At 50.9% G+C, this 14,374-nt stretch overlaps 2 protein-coding genes across 5 annotated transcripts; one reads left to right on the top strand and one right to left on the bottom strand.

Moving 5' to 3' along the window:
• The first annotated feature begins 58 nt into the window (after positions 1 to 58).
• On the top strand, positions 59 to 2,273 carry CXHXorf65 (chromosome X CXorf65 homolog). 4 transcript variants are annotated; one of them, XM_058713156.1, is made up of 6 exons: positions 62 to 428; positions 522 to 638; positions 824 to 958; positions 1,270 to 1,338; positions 1,811 to 1,914; positions 2,136 to 2,273. In XM_058713156.1, the coding sequence occupies exons 1-6, from the start codon at positions 404 to 406 to the stop codon at positions 2,241 to 2,243; spliced, it is 558 nt and encodes a 185-aa protein (XP_058569139.1). In that variant the 5' UTR covers positions 62 to 403; the 3' UTR covers positions 2,244 to 2,273. The 4 variants fall into 4 exon arrangements, with proteins under 4 accessions (XP_058569142.1, XP_058569139.1, XP_058569141.1 ...); XM_058713157.1 differs by having other exon boundaries at positions 78 to 428; positions 552 to 638; XM_058713159.1 differs by lacking the exon at positions 522 to 638 and having other exon boundaries at positions 59 to 428.
• A 481-nt stretch (positions 2,274 to 2,754) lies between these two features.
• On the bottom strand, positions 2,755 to 10,010 carry FOXO4 (forkhead box O4). Its single transcript, XM_058712798.1, has 3 exons — positions 9,119 to 10,010; positions 4,569 to 5,628; positions 2,755 to 4,242 (listed from the first exon to the last, which is right to left on the bottom strand). The coding sequence occupies exons 1-3, from the start codon at positions 9,578 to 9,580 to the stop codon at positions 4,235 to 4,237; spliced, it is 1,530 nt and encodes a 509-aa protein (XP_058568781.1). The 5' UTR covers positions 9,581 to 10,010; the 3' UTR covers positions 2,755 to 4,234.
• Positions 10,011 to 14,374: the final 4,364 nt, after the last annotated feature.

Below are 14,374 nucleotides of genomic sequence, written 5' to 3'. Positions count from 1 at the left end.
TCTCTGCCCATCCCCTGCTCATATTCTCTTTTCTCTCTCTCAAAATAAATAGATAAACATTTAAAAAAAGAATTAGATTTACTGTGGTGCACCCACTCCCAGCAAATCTTTCACAGACCCCACTCAGTTTCTTCTCTCCTTATCCTTACTCCACCTTCTGCCACACATACCACTTCTGACCTCATAATCCCTCAACTGCAGCCTCAGGCCCCACCCCTAGGGATGCTGGTTATCCACAACTGCCAGTAGCTCTCTTTGGGCCCCTTCGGCCTATGCAATCCATCTACCTCTCTCGATCCCCAATCCTATGGGCCCACTTGCAGCTCCCCCAGGACCTCTAGAACACTCTCCTTCCAAATGACTCATCAGGCCTCTATCTGAAGAGTGAGAAGATCTTGAGAGCATGTTCATTTTCATCACACATGGAGGTGAGGGGCATCACAGAGCTGGAGTCTGTGTGTAGGGCCTGGGAGGTTTGAGAGCAGTGGAGATCACAGGGATGGCATGTATAACTAGAGAAGGGCCACATGGCCCATCCCATGTCTTCTCAGATAATCAGCAGTTTCTGGCCAATATCAATTGCTCTGTCCTTCTGTTGATGCACTACACCCGCAGAAAAGTAGGGTTGCCTAAAACAGGTGAGGAGTTGGGGGAGGGGACTGATGGCAGATGGTCAGAAGTAAGTAGGATCATTTCTAGCTCCCAAGCCCTTTGACTGGCAAGAAGAGAGCTCCTTGAATCTAATAGCTCTCTCCAACCCATTCAGGATAGGATCCCACTCTCCTTCCTTAACTGCCCCAATTACCCTATGGCCTCCCTCCAGACACCATCGACTTGTGTGATGAAACAGGGACAATGAAGATGTTTTTCGTGATGAAGACCCCTGGAGACTACGCCAGCAAATTCCTTACAGCTCGAAGCACCTACTACATTTGTAAGGTGGAGCGTGGAGCACGAGGTAGAGGCTCGGGAGCACTCCTGAGAGTGCAAGGCCCTCAAAATGGATTGTGAACCTTGTCCTTAGCATAGGGTCCCCTCAACCAGATCCAAACTGACCATCTCTAGTCTGCCTAAGAAAGAGCACTGCCTCTATGACAATAGGGTAGGCTTACACATATTATGCCCCCCACCTAGAATTAGTCTTGAGGGGAGGAAATAAGGTACATCAGCTCAAGGTCGTGTTGAGTGCTAGGGTCCTGACATCTTGGGTTTTGGAAGGGTAGAGACCGGGTGGCAGGGGCTGGGGATAGCACACTGCTGTGTTCATAGGAACCCGACTAGAGAATGCCTACAAAGCTTTTGTGCCCCTTCTGAAGAATCTAGAACCTGAGCTAATCGGTAAGGAACATGATGGAGGAAGGAGAAACATGGAAAAGACCTTATGTAGCTGGATGATATAGTATATTCTCTGTATAGAGTGGGAATGGTGTGATATGGCAGGTAGGATCACAGGATCCTAGGAAAAAGGGAATACAGCCTAGGTCCACTTTAGGATGGATGTGTAGCTCAAACCAGATGAAGTTGTATGTGTCACTCACCCCTACCCCCACCCCCATTTCTCAAGCATTGTCTTGATATATTTCCCTATCAAAACCCCATCGTTTCCATCTCGCTCTTGATCTTGGAGTCTTGGTGACCCAATTCGCAATGAAAAGAGCAAAACCTAGGCACCTTCAGATCACTCCTCAGCCTAGCTTTAGGCCCATTACTCCAAGTGATCACTGGAATTATGGGAGGGATGGGATGGGTAGATAAGATCTCTAGTCCTCAGAGGCAGGGGGGATGGGGGGTGCCTTTTCCTGGTTCTTAGAAAACTTGTGCTCACAATGTGATGTCATGAAGAATCGATTGAAAATGCTTAAAATCCAAGAAGCCAAGAAAGTCGTTGCAATCGAATCCACTGCGAACGCCCCAGTAAGGCTCCCCAAATGTGCTGTCCCCCCACACTCCCCCCTCCCTCCCAGCCAACACAAGCCTCCTGCACCTTGGCCCCCTGGAATGAATTTCCTTTCCAAGTCCAAGGTCCAAGCCCAAGACCTACCTCCAACCTCTTTTGGCCTGCCTCTGACCCTAGTTTGTAGAAAGCTTCCCTGAAGGGGCCTCTTTATCTACTTATGGACGTTTTCCTTTTCCAGTCTAAGTCTACCGGAAGATCAGATGAAGAGGGGCCCCCTCCCCCTCGCAGGGGTCTGACCTTTAAGACCAGAGCAGACGTTTTCAGTAGAAGGGATAGACATCGCTAACTGAATAAAGTGACCAAGTGAGAGCAGTAATATTAGGTATGGAATTGCTGGAATTTTATATGAGGCCCCTTTTTCAAGAAAAGACACCGTCTCCCAATATCTGTACCAAGGCTTGAGTGTGCCCCAGGCACCGTGGAGGTTCTGAGGGTGGGGAGGAGTGGCAGGAGAGGGCTGGGGTTGGGGAGCACATGGGTGGGGGTGAGGAAAAACCGTGAAGTCTCCTACAATGAGCCTTTGAGGGACAGAGTAGGGGGTGGGGTCTTCTCCAACCAAACTACCTCCCCTCCAGAGAGGCCTATCACTCTATCCAGAGAGCCTGCCTACTACTGCTGGGGTTAGGTGATGGATTGGCATCTTCCCTCTCCGCCTCCACAATCTACGGACTCCTCCTGCTGAAATTCCCCAACCCCCTACTTCTCTGCCTCCTCGCTGTCCCTCCCGCCAGTCCTCTGCCTTTCCCCCACCCCCCCACCCCTTATCCGAGGGGAGCAGAAAGGCAGCAGAAACCAGAGCTGGTTATAGGCATTTATTGAATTTATTCATTTATTGATTTGACACACTTCCCCACTCCAATCTAGCACATGATACAATCTGGGTAGGCCAGGCGCTGACACAGGAAATGATGGGAACCCACAGCAGGGGCGGGGGGAGGGGACAATGCAAAGGGGACTGGGGGAGGGGCTGCTTTGGGGGCTGGGGTGGAGAAGGAGCCCCAGATGGCCACCCTGGCAGGTGCTAGTAAACCTGATCCACATTCCCCTCCATCCCGCTCATTTCCCAGACCCTCAGCCAAGCTCCCCAGCTCCCCCTTCCCTGTTCTGCCCCTCCCCCTGCCTGCCACCACACACACTTCCACATAACCCCTGTAGTCAGGCAAGGGGAAGAAGGGCAGGAACAGCTGTCAGGGGCCTGGAACAGGGAGGTCTCTGTGCCTAACTTTACCACCCTAAATCCTTCCCTCTTCTCCCCCTCCCCTTCCCCGGCCGCAAACTAATTCCAGGCCTTCAATGCACTCTCCCACCATAGCACTAACCCACAGCGGGTCATTCGAGCTGCACCCGAACACCACATGCTCCCAGACACAAGGTGAATGAGGGGGCCTGGCTTAGCTTTTTCCATAGGGAAATTCTAAGCTAGTTCTGCCCAGACCTTGTTCTCCACATCTCCACGTCTCCATGTCATCGTCGCTGGAGTTCTTTCCCCTGCTCTCCACTGCTGCTCCCCTGCCCCCTGCTCTCTGTGGGCCTGGAGTTCTCTCATCCCGTTTCCCATGCTTCCCCGAGTAATGTCTGTAGTGTTTGTATCATGTCACTATGACAAAGCCTTCAAAAAGAAAAAAAAAAAAAGCATTCTCCCCACCACTAGCACCTTGCCACTGTTAAAAATCTCTATATTTGTGTTTATATTTCTTTAAAAGTTTATAAAAAGCCTTTCTGTGATCTGCAGCCTTCCAAGGGTGATTTGGCCTGGTGAGCCTCTCCAGTGCTCAGACCTTGGCCCTTCCATGTCCCTGCTACCCTCCCCCCCACCCCACACCACTGGCCTAGGGGGCCACTGCATAAAAATCCAAGGCTTAACCTAGCCTGGACCAGCTCAGATAAGACTACAAAAAATCCTGCTCCCAAAGGCAGGGGTAAGGCCACTGGTGACTTCACATTTCCAACAGCATTGCCCACCCCTGCTATAAAACCTAGGGAGTGGGAATGGGGGGAGCCTAGGAAGGCTCCCAAGAGGGGGCCTCACCCCCTAATTGGCACAGTGAGAATAAGCCCTTTCTCCCTTTCCCCCACCCCTTTCCCTCCCTCCCTCCCCCCATAGTTACCATATGGGGCAGTTTTATCTTTCTAATTTCCTCAACACCTGTGTGAGCAGACCCCACCCTAGCTCTAAAGCAGGGTCCCAAATTCCCAGGGAAGGGTCAAGGGTAAAGAGTGGATATGGGCACGCCTGGCTCCACCTCTGAAGCAGGGGACAAAGCTTCTAGCCATGGCTCAGGGATCTGTGGGAAGAAGAAAACGGAAGACAAGGTAAGAGGCTGATCTGGCGCATGACAACTTTCCACCATTAAGGTCACACGCCCCCAAAACAGAGACAGCCCTTCCCCACACGTTTTCCTGTGCTAATGCTAGGGGTGGGCTTTGCTGAAGGGCCTGGAGGTCCCATCTGGAAACTCTGCCTCTCCACTATGATACCCTCCCAATTCCCCAGGAGCTCCAGCTACTCCTTGCTCTAAATCTCCCTCTTGCTCAGCTCATGGGACTAGCTGGGCACCTAGGGGGTGGCCACAGGTTGTGAGATGCTACTGTTGATTAAGAGGTACCATACCTGGCTCAAAGTTGAAGTCCAATCCCTCGCCCCCATCCATGAGGTCACTGATGATGTTATCCACGTCACACTCCAGGTTCTCCATGTACATATCGAGATCTAGATCCTGAGGCATTCTGTCTTGGCTTGCAGCTTCCGTAGCAGGTGTGAGCACAGGAGTCCCCAGGGTCTTGGGGATGGGAGCACCTGCCATGACTGGAGGTGGCGCTATCATAGAGAGGGTGGGAACCAGACTGCTGGGGCCTGGGGCCTCTAGGGGCTTGGGACACAGGCCAACCCCTGTGGCTAGCTTACTGGAGGAAGGTATGCCCCCCAGCAACAGAAGTGTCGGAGCCTGGGACAGAATGGGATCTACCTGGGTCATGAGGACATCAGCAGGGGGTGGTGGCGTATCAGAGGTGAGCAGGGCCTCCAGAGACTGGGAGCTTGAGAAGCACCCTTCTCCTGCTGACAGGGGCCCCTCTGCTGGGCTGAAGAGGGAGGTGCTGTAGGTGTGTAAGGGACCTGTCACCCCAGGATGCTGCAAAGAGAAGCCAGAGAGACTACTCCGAGATAGCAGGGAATGGGAAGATGTGAGATTGAGCCCATCTAACAGCTCCAGATCTTCATTTAGGGTGGGAGGGACACCCCCTGCATAGCTGCTGACGGAGGCTGGTATCTCCTCCTCTGCCAGCACCTCAGACTCTCGCCTCATGGGGGAGTGCCTTGTGCTGACACTGCTAGCATTTGAACTGCTTCGTGGACGGAAGGTGGTCCACACATCTGCTTCTTCAGGGTTTCGAGAGCAAGGGCTGCCTGACCACTTGGTGAAGTGGCCAACGGGGCTGGTCGGAGTGGCACCTTCAGGCGGGGCTGGCAGCACGGCTGGTTTCTTCTTGGGGGCCTTGCTGCGGCCCCGAAGCAGCTTGCTGCTGCTATCCATGGAGGCTGCCCGTCGGCGGGGAGCCTTGCCGCTCTTGCCTCCCTCAGGGTTCAGCATCCACCAAGAGCTCTTGCCAGTAGCCTCGTTGTGAACCTTGATGAACTTGCTGTGCAGGGACAGGTTGTGGCGGATCGAGTTCTGGAGGGGGCAGAGGCAGGAGGAAAGGGGCATGAGGTACGTGCAGGGGAGGTCAGTGGCCAGCAGTCCAGCCTCAAAGGACGCTGGGACATAGCAGGGGCATTCCTCCAAACTCAGAGCTATCCAAATCCAGAGGAGAACAGGCAAAGGTAGGGGCAGGGAAGGAGGGTGTGTGTGTGGGGAGACCATACACAGTTCCCACCCAAAGGCAAGACACTCAGCCTCTGCTCCAGACTTTTTGGCACAAGGGCCCAGGAGACAGCCTGAGTAACAACCTACTGCAGAGGGCACTGGGCCTGCTCTGGAAAAGCTCACAGCACTGCACTCCTCCCAGGTCTCTGAGGGGCTGTCTGGTGTTTGGTGGTCACTGGGGAGACACACTCCTGGTTCAGCAAGAGCTAGGATTAGGTGGGGAAAGAGAATTCCACAGCTCCAATCTCTTTCCTTGAGCGGAGGCTTGGGTGGAGTTTACGGGAAAGTGGCATAACACCAGCCCAGGACTGACCGACCCTGTGTTGAGCCAGTTCTCTGAATAGGCTGAGGGGCTGGACCCTCAACAGAGCTGGTGCTCTACTCCCCATGGGGCACTGGAGCCCCAGCTCTCCATAGGATTTGCAGATTCCTTTGTTCCTGATTCCTCCCGATCACTGGGCACACACCCTCAACTTCACTCAGGCCAGGCTTCTCACCGTGCCTCAAATCCACAAGGCACATTCCTTGTCCTAGGAAGGATCTCCCCTCAGTAAATTCTGCTAGTTCCTCAAGACCAAGCAGAAGTCCCCTCTCTTCTATTAAGTGGCTGCCTGACTGCTGCCGCCAAATTTCTTGTGTGGTATTTTTAATCTGTTCTACACCACCTTACCCAACCTATATTGTACTATTTACCATCTCATGCAATTACATGAATCAAGTATAAGTGCCCATGGCGCAGGCCATGTTGTCCAGTCAGGCAGCCCTTAAACGGTGCCCCCCTCAGAGTGCCAAGCTGCCAGTACATAATCGATATGTTACCTTATTGGTGGGTGGCCCCTTGAGGCTCTATCGGCTTTGGAGTGCCTTGGGTATTGGAAGCTCCATGTTCTCCCTTCCTCCTTTCCTCCCTCTGTTCTCCCTTTCTCCCTCACTGCTGATATTCTGAGAGAGATAAGTTTTTTTTTTTTTTCCGTCAGGGGCCTAGGGAGCTGAGATTGGTAGCTTCTTGAGCCCCCAGAGCAGCTTATTGCTACTGGTTGCCCCAGGCTAGTTACACCATCCTTCTGTGTCCCCGCCCCCCCTCCCTACTCTTTCCTACCTCCTTTCCCCTACTTCTCCTCAGGAATTTGTGCCTAAGATCTCCAACCTTAGGGGCATTTGACCTCCCACATGGAGCTCTTTAGTGTTTGGAAAATCAGGAGGAGCCCAGAAGGGCTTGGAGCAAAACTAGAGGCTGAGGCTATGGACAGTCAGAAACACATGAATTGATTTCTGACTGGTGCTCCAGATAAGGAGACCCTCTGCCTGGGGAAAGATGCTTAAGTAGCTTCTTGTTCCAGGGCTCTTGAGGCAAAGAACTCCGTGTCTCCCTGGGACCCTTCAGTAATGGCATTCCTAACCACACTGGCTACATTGGTACTCCTGGTTCTTTCGAGGAATCCCACTTGTCCACCTACACAGTAACCATCCATCCTTAGTAACTGAGAACCACTGTGACTTCTGGCACTGTGACTCCCCACCCCTTCCATCCTTTAACTCTGGGTCTGCTGAGAAGGTCCGTTCCTTTCTCCACACTCAATACCCATGAGGCCCATTCTTCTATCCCCTCTCCTTTAGGCCTCAGAACTAGTGCAACCTCCTACCTGGAGAGGTCAGCTCCTTATAATTCTTACCTGTTAGAAGTGGGGGGAGTGACTGGTAATTGTTCCCCAAGCCACCTAAACTAAGCTTTCTTGTTCTAAGTGAGTGCCACCCCCCCCACCCCACCGTGGGGTGGGAGTAATCTCAGCACATCCCCAGAGAAGCCAGTTCAGGCTGTGAAGCTTACTCTTTGGAGTGGGGGTGGGGGATGGGGAATGAGAGCCTTGAAGGCCCAGCACTCAGCCCAATGAAGAGAATTTGGCAGCATGGGCTAGCAGAAAGAATATATGATTTATAGTTAAACCTGAGTTCAAGTCCTCACTCTACTGATATTAGGCGAGCTTCCTGACCTTTCCATACCTTAGTTTCCCAGTATGTAAAACGTGGAATCTCAAGAATTGCTGGGAAAATTAATAAAACAAAAAATGTCAAAACTACTTTGTAAACTAAAAAGCAGCAAATAAGTGTAAATTATAAGGAGGGACTACACTCCCACAGCATAACTAACAACTCATGATTATTTCTTCTATCCTGGAAAATGAACCTAAGGGAAAAGAAAAAACAGCTGTGTAGGCTGGGTCCAAGGAGGGGAGGGAGCTCTTTATGAGCTGAGACTGTGGCATGGCAGTCTACCCAGAAATAGTGCCAAGGGTCTCAGTCAGCTGTCCTGTTTTCTGTCCTGCCCAACTCCTAGGAATACTGCAGATCTGATCCCTCCCTCCATCTACTCTACCTAGGGGAGGACCCTCTGCTCATTCAACCCTCTGTACTTTCTTGTACGCTGATCTCACCACCTACGGGGGTGCGGGATGTCAAGGAGTTGAAGCTCCCCGTTTCACGATTAGGGCCCCTTCTCAGGACAAGTTTTCCGAGCATCTAGTGAGATCTTTCCTCACAGTTTCTTCATGGAAGGCCAAGAGAACTCCCAACCTTTTGCTCTAAAGTCAGAGCCTTGTCTCTCTCTCTCTCTCTCTCTTTTTGTAACTAATATTCCTCAACAGTAAATGAAAACTCTTCCCCTCCCAGACTTAGATAGCACCTTACTAGGGAGTTTCTTAGCACTACAGGGTAAAGTGAGGCAGGTAGCAGCTCATGCCCCTTTTTTCCCCTCCTGGTCCGTAAGATCAGCTACCTTACCCCATGAAAATCACCTTTTTTTTTTAACCTATGCCACTCTACCTCCTCTTCTTGGGTAGAGGAGTTCTTGAACAGTACCTCTACCCTGAGGTATTGAGAAGCAAGCAGGGAATCCAAGTAATCCCACAGGAATGGGAGAAAAGGTGTTGGGGTGGGAGGTGGGGGAGGAGGGAAGGCCAGGTTCATGTGGGGAATCCACACAGTTCCTGCTGTACATAGGATAAAGACTTCTCTGTGGGAATAAGTGTTTGGGGCAGCTCAAGCCAAAGTGCTGGGAGTGCTGAGCAGTGAGCAGAGAATTCAATTTTCTCCAAGGCAAGGACAGTGTCTTATTCATCTGCCATCCTCCAGCATCAAGCACTGAGCGTGGTATATACTATGTCCTAAGTAAATGTGTAATTGATGATTGAAGGTGGGTCTCTCGGGTGGGGGCGTAAAAGGGGCCCCAGAATGGCAGCAAGGAGGCTAGGGATCCCAGGGGCAGATGGTATTGGGACAGAGGTAAGGGGGTCATAGTTACCTTCCATCCTGCTGAGCTGTTGCTGTCACCCTTGTCCTTGAAGTAGGGCACAGTGCGGACCATCCACTCATAGATCTGGGCGAGTGTCAGTCGCTTCTCGGGGGCGCTTTCAATGGCCTGGCTGATGAGTTCTGCATATGACTGATTTCCCCAGGCATTCCGGCGGGAGCCTCCCTTCCGAGGACCTGTTACAGCCCCCAGGATCCCGGGCTGGGGGCCCCCTGCCGGCTCGGGGAGCTGGGAGGGCAACAGGATCGGGTCTGAGCGCCCCTCCGTGTGTACCTTCTCTCTCAGACCCGGCTCCACCTCGGGCGGCTCGGGCGGCTCGGACGCCTCGGTAGCGAGCTCTGGTCGGGGAAGGGGCCAGGTGCAGGAGCGGGGACGGCTCTGGGGTTCGAAGTCGGGATCGAGGTCTATGATCGCAGCAGCCTCTGTGGCTGAATTCTCATTCCTTGGATCCATACGTGGAGTTGGACCTCCGCCACTCAGCGTTCAGAGGAGCCTGCCACAGTCCCTCACGATGCCTCCCCCCAGGGGGGAAGCACCGAGGGCCAGGAGGCACATTCCTGCCGGTCCTCAGAAAGTCGCGAACTTCCCCCTCGCCCCAGAATGCTAGCCCCCAAAGCTGTCCCTTCTACACAGTTCTCTGATCCTTTTCTCGACTAAAAGCGGACAGCCTCAGAGCTCTTTCTGAGACACCACCTGTAACCTCCGCCTAGCGAAGGCACTTTTTTTCCAGCCTCTCACTCAGCTTCCTGCTCTTTTAAACCTGAGGCACCGTATCCCCTCATACATTGCGCTCCCATCACCAAACGTCTCCTTAGCCGCGGTTCCCTCCCCCTTTTAAGTTGCTGCCCCCCGGACACTCCTCCCAAATTTCCTCCACCCGGATCACTGCCCTCCCCCACGCCCCGCTCCCCCGCGTCACTTGCCCCTCCCCTAGCTGCCCCTCCCCCCGCCTCTTCCTTTCCCTCCACTCTTAATGGGGTCCACGTCCCCGCGGTCCCAGCCTCTCCTATTCCCGCACTAATTCCCCTATCAACCCCCCCCACCCCCCGCCCCCCGGGTTTCCTTTTTGTTTTGCTCCCAGCCGCAGCCCCCGCCTGACGTCTCTGTTTACCACTCGCCGGGGCAGCCATCTGCGCACGCGCCTGGAGAGCCAGTTGGGAAACCGAGTTCTTCAGTCGTGCCACCCTAGTCGGCCTTAAGGACTACATTTCCCGTCCTACTTCGCGGCCAGGAGCCCGATAAGGGCGGCTGGAGAGCGGCGTGGCAGGATATAGGGAGGTGGAACTTTAATTAATAGAGGTCGTTGCGGACTTTTTCTTTTCTTGAAAAGTCGTTTTCCTCCTTTCTTCCCCCCTTCCCACCTCCTCCCGTGTGACTTCGGGTCGCCTAGGTGACCATGTTGAGGGGTGCTAGACCTTTCCTTCTTTTAGTGGAGAGGGGAGGGGGAAAAATGTGGTCTCTACAAGAAGCAGAAAACCGAGAGGCAAGAAGCAAAGAATGGACGGGCTTGTGTAACATAAACACTGATGATAGTGTCTCCTCTACCCGCCTCTCCTCACCCCCCAAGCCCCCAAGTGCAATTCACGGTGACCGTGTGGTGGCTGACCAATCAGTTTTCTCCACTGGCTCTTCTGGCCTGCCCTTAAATATTGATAGTTTCCAGGTTCCTGTCTTGGGCCGCTTCACTTCTCATTCAACAGGTCCCAAACTTAACTCATCTGTTCTTGCACCCACACCCCTATGCTCTGGCTACCCTTATCTCTGAATTTGGTCAATAGCTGTCCTGATCTACCCAGTCTTCCAAGCTAAAATACCTTTTGCCTTTTCATCTCTTTAACTTCTCACATCCAATTCGCAGTTGCATACCTTATTTATCACAGGATTAAATTGCAATATCATCTTAATTGCACCTCCTGCCGTCAGTCTTTTCCCCCACTATGGTTTTATGTTCCATGCTGCCAACAAATCACCCTTGTAAGAAACACTCCTGGTAATAATAGTTAAAATGTATGGAGCGCTTATTATGTGCCAGGCGCTGTGCTAATTGCTTTACATACATTAGTTCATTTACTCCTCAAATCCACCCTGTAAAGCAGGTACTGCTATCAACCCCACTCTACAGATGAAGACACTAATGCTCAGAGATTCGGTGACATACCCAAAGTCACAGCTAGGAGGCAGGGGAACTAGGATCATAACACTTATTTATGACCATAAATCTTCCCTGCTTGAAACTTCCTTTGGTTTTCCCTATTGCCTATGTGATAAAGTTCAAACTCTCCAGCAAGGTACACACAGTATCTTCAGTTTCAGGACACTTCCCACCTTTCCTGCTTCATCTTTCACTGGGCACACTAAGTTCCAACCAGAGTTTTGTACTGTTTCCTGGAAATGCCATACCCTTTTATACCTCCACCTCCTGGGGTGTCCTCCCTCTCATCGTCCCCTCCCCAAGTCTCTTATTTTGGAACACTCCTATTCAGCCTTCCTTGTTCCCCTCAGGTGGAGTTCTCCCTTTTCTGCATTCCCAAGCACTTTGTGCAGGCTTGTGTTTTATAGCACAGACCATATTGTATTGTAATTATTTCTTTACACATACATCTCTTCCACTAAACTGAACTCTTCGAGGGCAGAGAGACAAGTTTTATGTATCTCTGTGACCCTTAGCCAGGGGTCACATTGGACAAATGCTGGCAGAATGAATGGGATCAGGAATTGAATGACATTACATTTGTACATTTGACAACTTTTTAAAGAAAATTTTAATGTTTACTTTTGAGAGAGACAGACAGACAGAGCATGAGTGGGGGAGGGGCAGGAAGAGAGGGAGACACAGAATCCAAAGCAGGCTCCAGGTTCTGAGCTGTCAGCACAGAGCCGGACATGGGGCTTGAACCCACGAACTGTGAGAGCATGACCTGAGCAGAAGTCAGACGCTTAACCACCTGAGCCAACCAGGCGCCCCTTGACAACTTTTTAATAAGCGTATCATGTGTACTTTCTGTCTGGCCATGTCTCAATTTTCCTGCTAGACAGCACACTCCTACAGGTAGGGACTATAACTTGTCCGTACAGTGCCTAGCATTGTACCATTTGCAGTGTTGCTTGATATGTGCTATGTGATGACAAGGCCTTCCTCTTGTCAGGAAGGACAGCTATACAACTTGGCATTTTCTAGAGGTGGCGGTACATCGAGGCTTCAAAGAGATATTAGGCTACTCATGGTAACGTAACCATCTTGGTTCTATATATTCCTGCCTCCTTCTACTCCAAAGTGCATTTGTGCTCCATTTGTCATGTACAGGGTAAATAAAAGACCATGTATCCCTACCTGAGGTCCAGACTAGAGAGATGGGACATAGTTGCTCACAATGCCTGTAAACATGTCCTGTGTGTGTCTCTTCCTCCTGCAGTACACAGCCTGGTAAGTGCCGCGGGAATGGTGAGTTTGATAGAGGAGAGGGCCTGGTGGCCACTAGGTCACAAGGAGCTCTCTTCGAACTGAAACAGGTGTGGTGACAGATCGTGCAGAGCTGCTGAGCCAGGGAAATGGCAAGGGTGGGGCAGGCATCTGTCCTGGCTTGAGTTCTATCTTGTGTTGTCTGTGTATTTGTTTGGAAAGGTCCACCTCTCCACCAACTCATGTCCATCACCTCCTTAAATTTCCAATTCAAAGCTCAAAACTTACATGCTCTTGGAAACTTTCTCCAACTAGCCCAACCTGACAGATCACTTATCTGCTTTGTGTCTCCTGAACTTCTACGAGCTCAGTTTGTATTAATTTTGTCCTTGTGGTTACATAGTTTTTCATCTCATGAGGGCATATTGTCTCCCCCACTCGATTATAAACTCTGAAATAAATCAACAAATACTTACTGAGTCTTTACTGTTAAGATGAGAGTATGGCTTGAAATCCCAGAAAGACAAAAATGACCATAACCCATAAGACCAGATGATTTAGGAGGGAGAGTTAAAGAATCTGTGCAATGGTAAAAAACACTGCTACTTTAAAGCATGTATCCAGAGAGGTCAAGGTTATTCACCTTATTACTGTGGGAATGTTAGAATATACATTAGAGTCACCTGGGTAGCTCAGTTGGTTAAGCATCTGACTTTGGCTCAGGTCATGATCTCCCAGTTCGTGAGTTTGGGCCCCATGTCGGGTTCTGTGCTGACAGGTCAGATCCTGGAGCCTGCTCTGGGTTCTATGTCTCCCTCTCTCTCTCTCTCTCTCTCTGCCCCTCCCCTGCTCACGCTCTGTCTCTCTCTCAAAAATAAATAAACATTAAAAATATTAAAGAAAATAATATACATTAGTTGAGGGACAGAGTTAGCAAGGTAGCCTTGGAAAATAGAAAAGACATTGGTCAGGAAAGAAGACTAACAGGAGGCCTCCATAAAACCACTGTAGTAATTGGGGCGCCTGGGTGGCGCAGTCGGTTAAGCGTCTGACTTCAGCCAGGTCACGATCTCGCGGTCTGTGAGTTCGAGCCCTGCGTCAGGCTCTGGGCTGACGGCTCGGAGCCTGGAGCCTGTTTCCGATTCTGTGTCTCCCTCTCTCTCTCTCTGCCCCTCCCCCGTTCATGCTCTGTCTCTCTCTGTCCCAAAAATAAATTAAAAATGTTGAAAAAAAATTAAAAAAAAAACCACTGTAGTAATAAATTATGAACAGATATGGCAGGATATGGGGGGGGGTGACACAGGCCTTTTTCCCAGTTGCAACCCCTGAGTTTATGGACTCAATTGGCTCCCCACTCATGACTTGCTTTTTCCCTCTTGAGGATCATAGAGGGGTGTGACTCTCTTGCATCTTTTGCTGCTACTGCCCACTTTTCTACCTGGGTGCCACCCCCCAACTCTGCTGCCGAATTGGCTTTATTAATTTGAATTGAGGTAGATATTTCCCCACTTCTTTATTATCCTGCCCAACTCTGAAAAATCACACAACCCCCACCGAGGGTTTGTATAGGATTTTTTTGCTAGTAACTATAGGGAAAGATGCAAGGGTTAACAAAAATAACAATGAGAAAGTTCGAGGAATCTCAGAAAGCACAACCTCTACTTGTCTCTGGTCTTCACAGACACGTATGGAATGTACATAGTTTTGGTAGCCCTCTTCCCCAACTCCTTATTTATGTGCTTCTGTGAAAGATTTCTAGTCCTTCTCTTAGAAAGTACCACCCTCCCAACCCTGTCACTGTTTTTAAAAATCTTCTTAAGAAAGCTTGTGTGTGTGTGTGTGTGTGT

The sequence above is a fragment of the Neofelis nebulosa genome, chromosome X (assembly GCF_028018385.1).
Source record: "Neofelis nebulosa isolate mNeoNeb1 chromosome X, mNeoNeb1.pri, whole genome shotgun sequence".
NCBI classification, from domain to species: Eukaryota; Metazoa; Chordata; class Mammalia; order Carnivora; family Felidae; genus Neofelis; species Neofelis nebulosa.
This window is presented reverse-complemented; position numbering and strand designations above follow the sequence as displayed.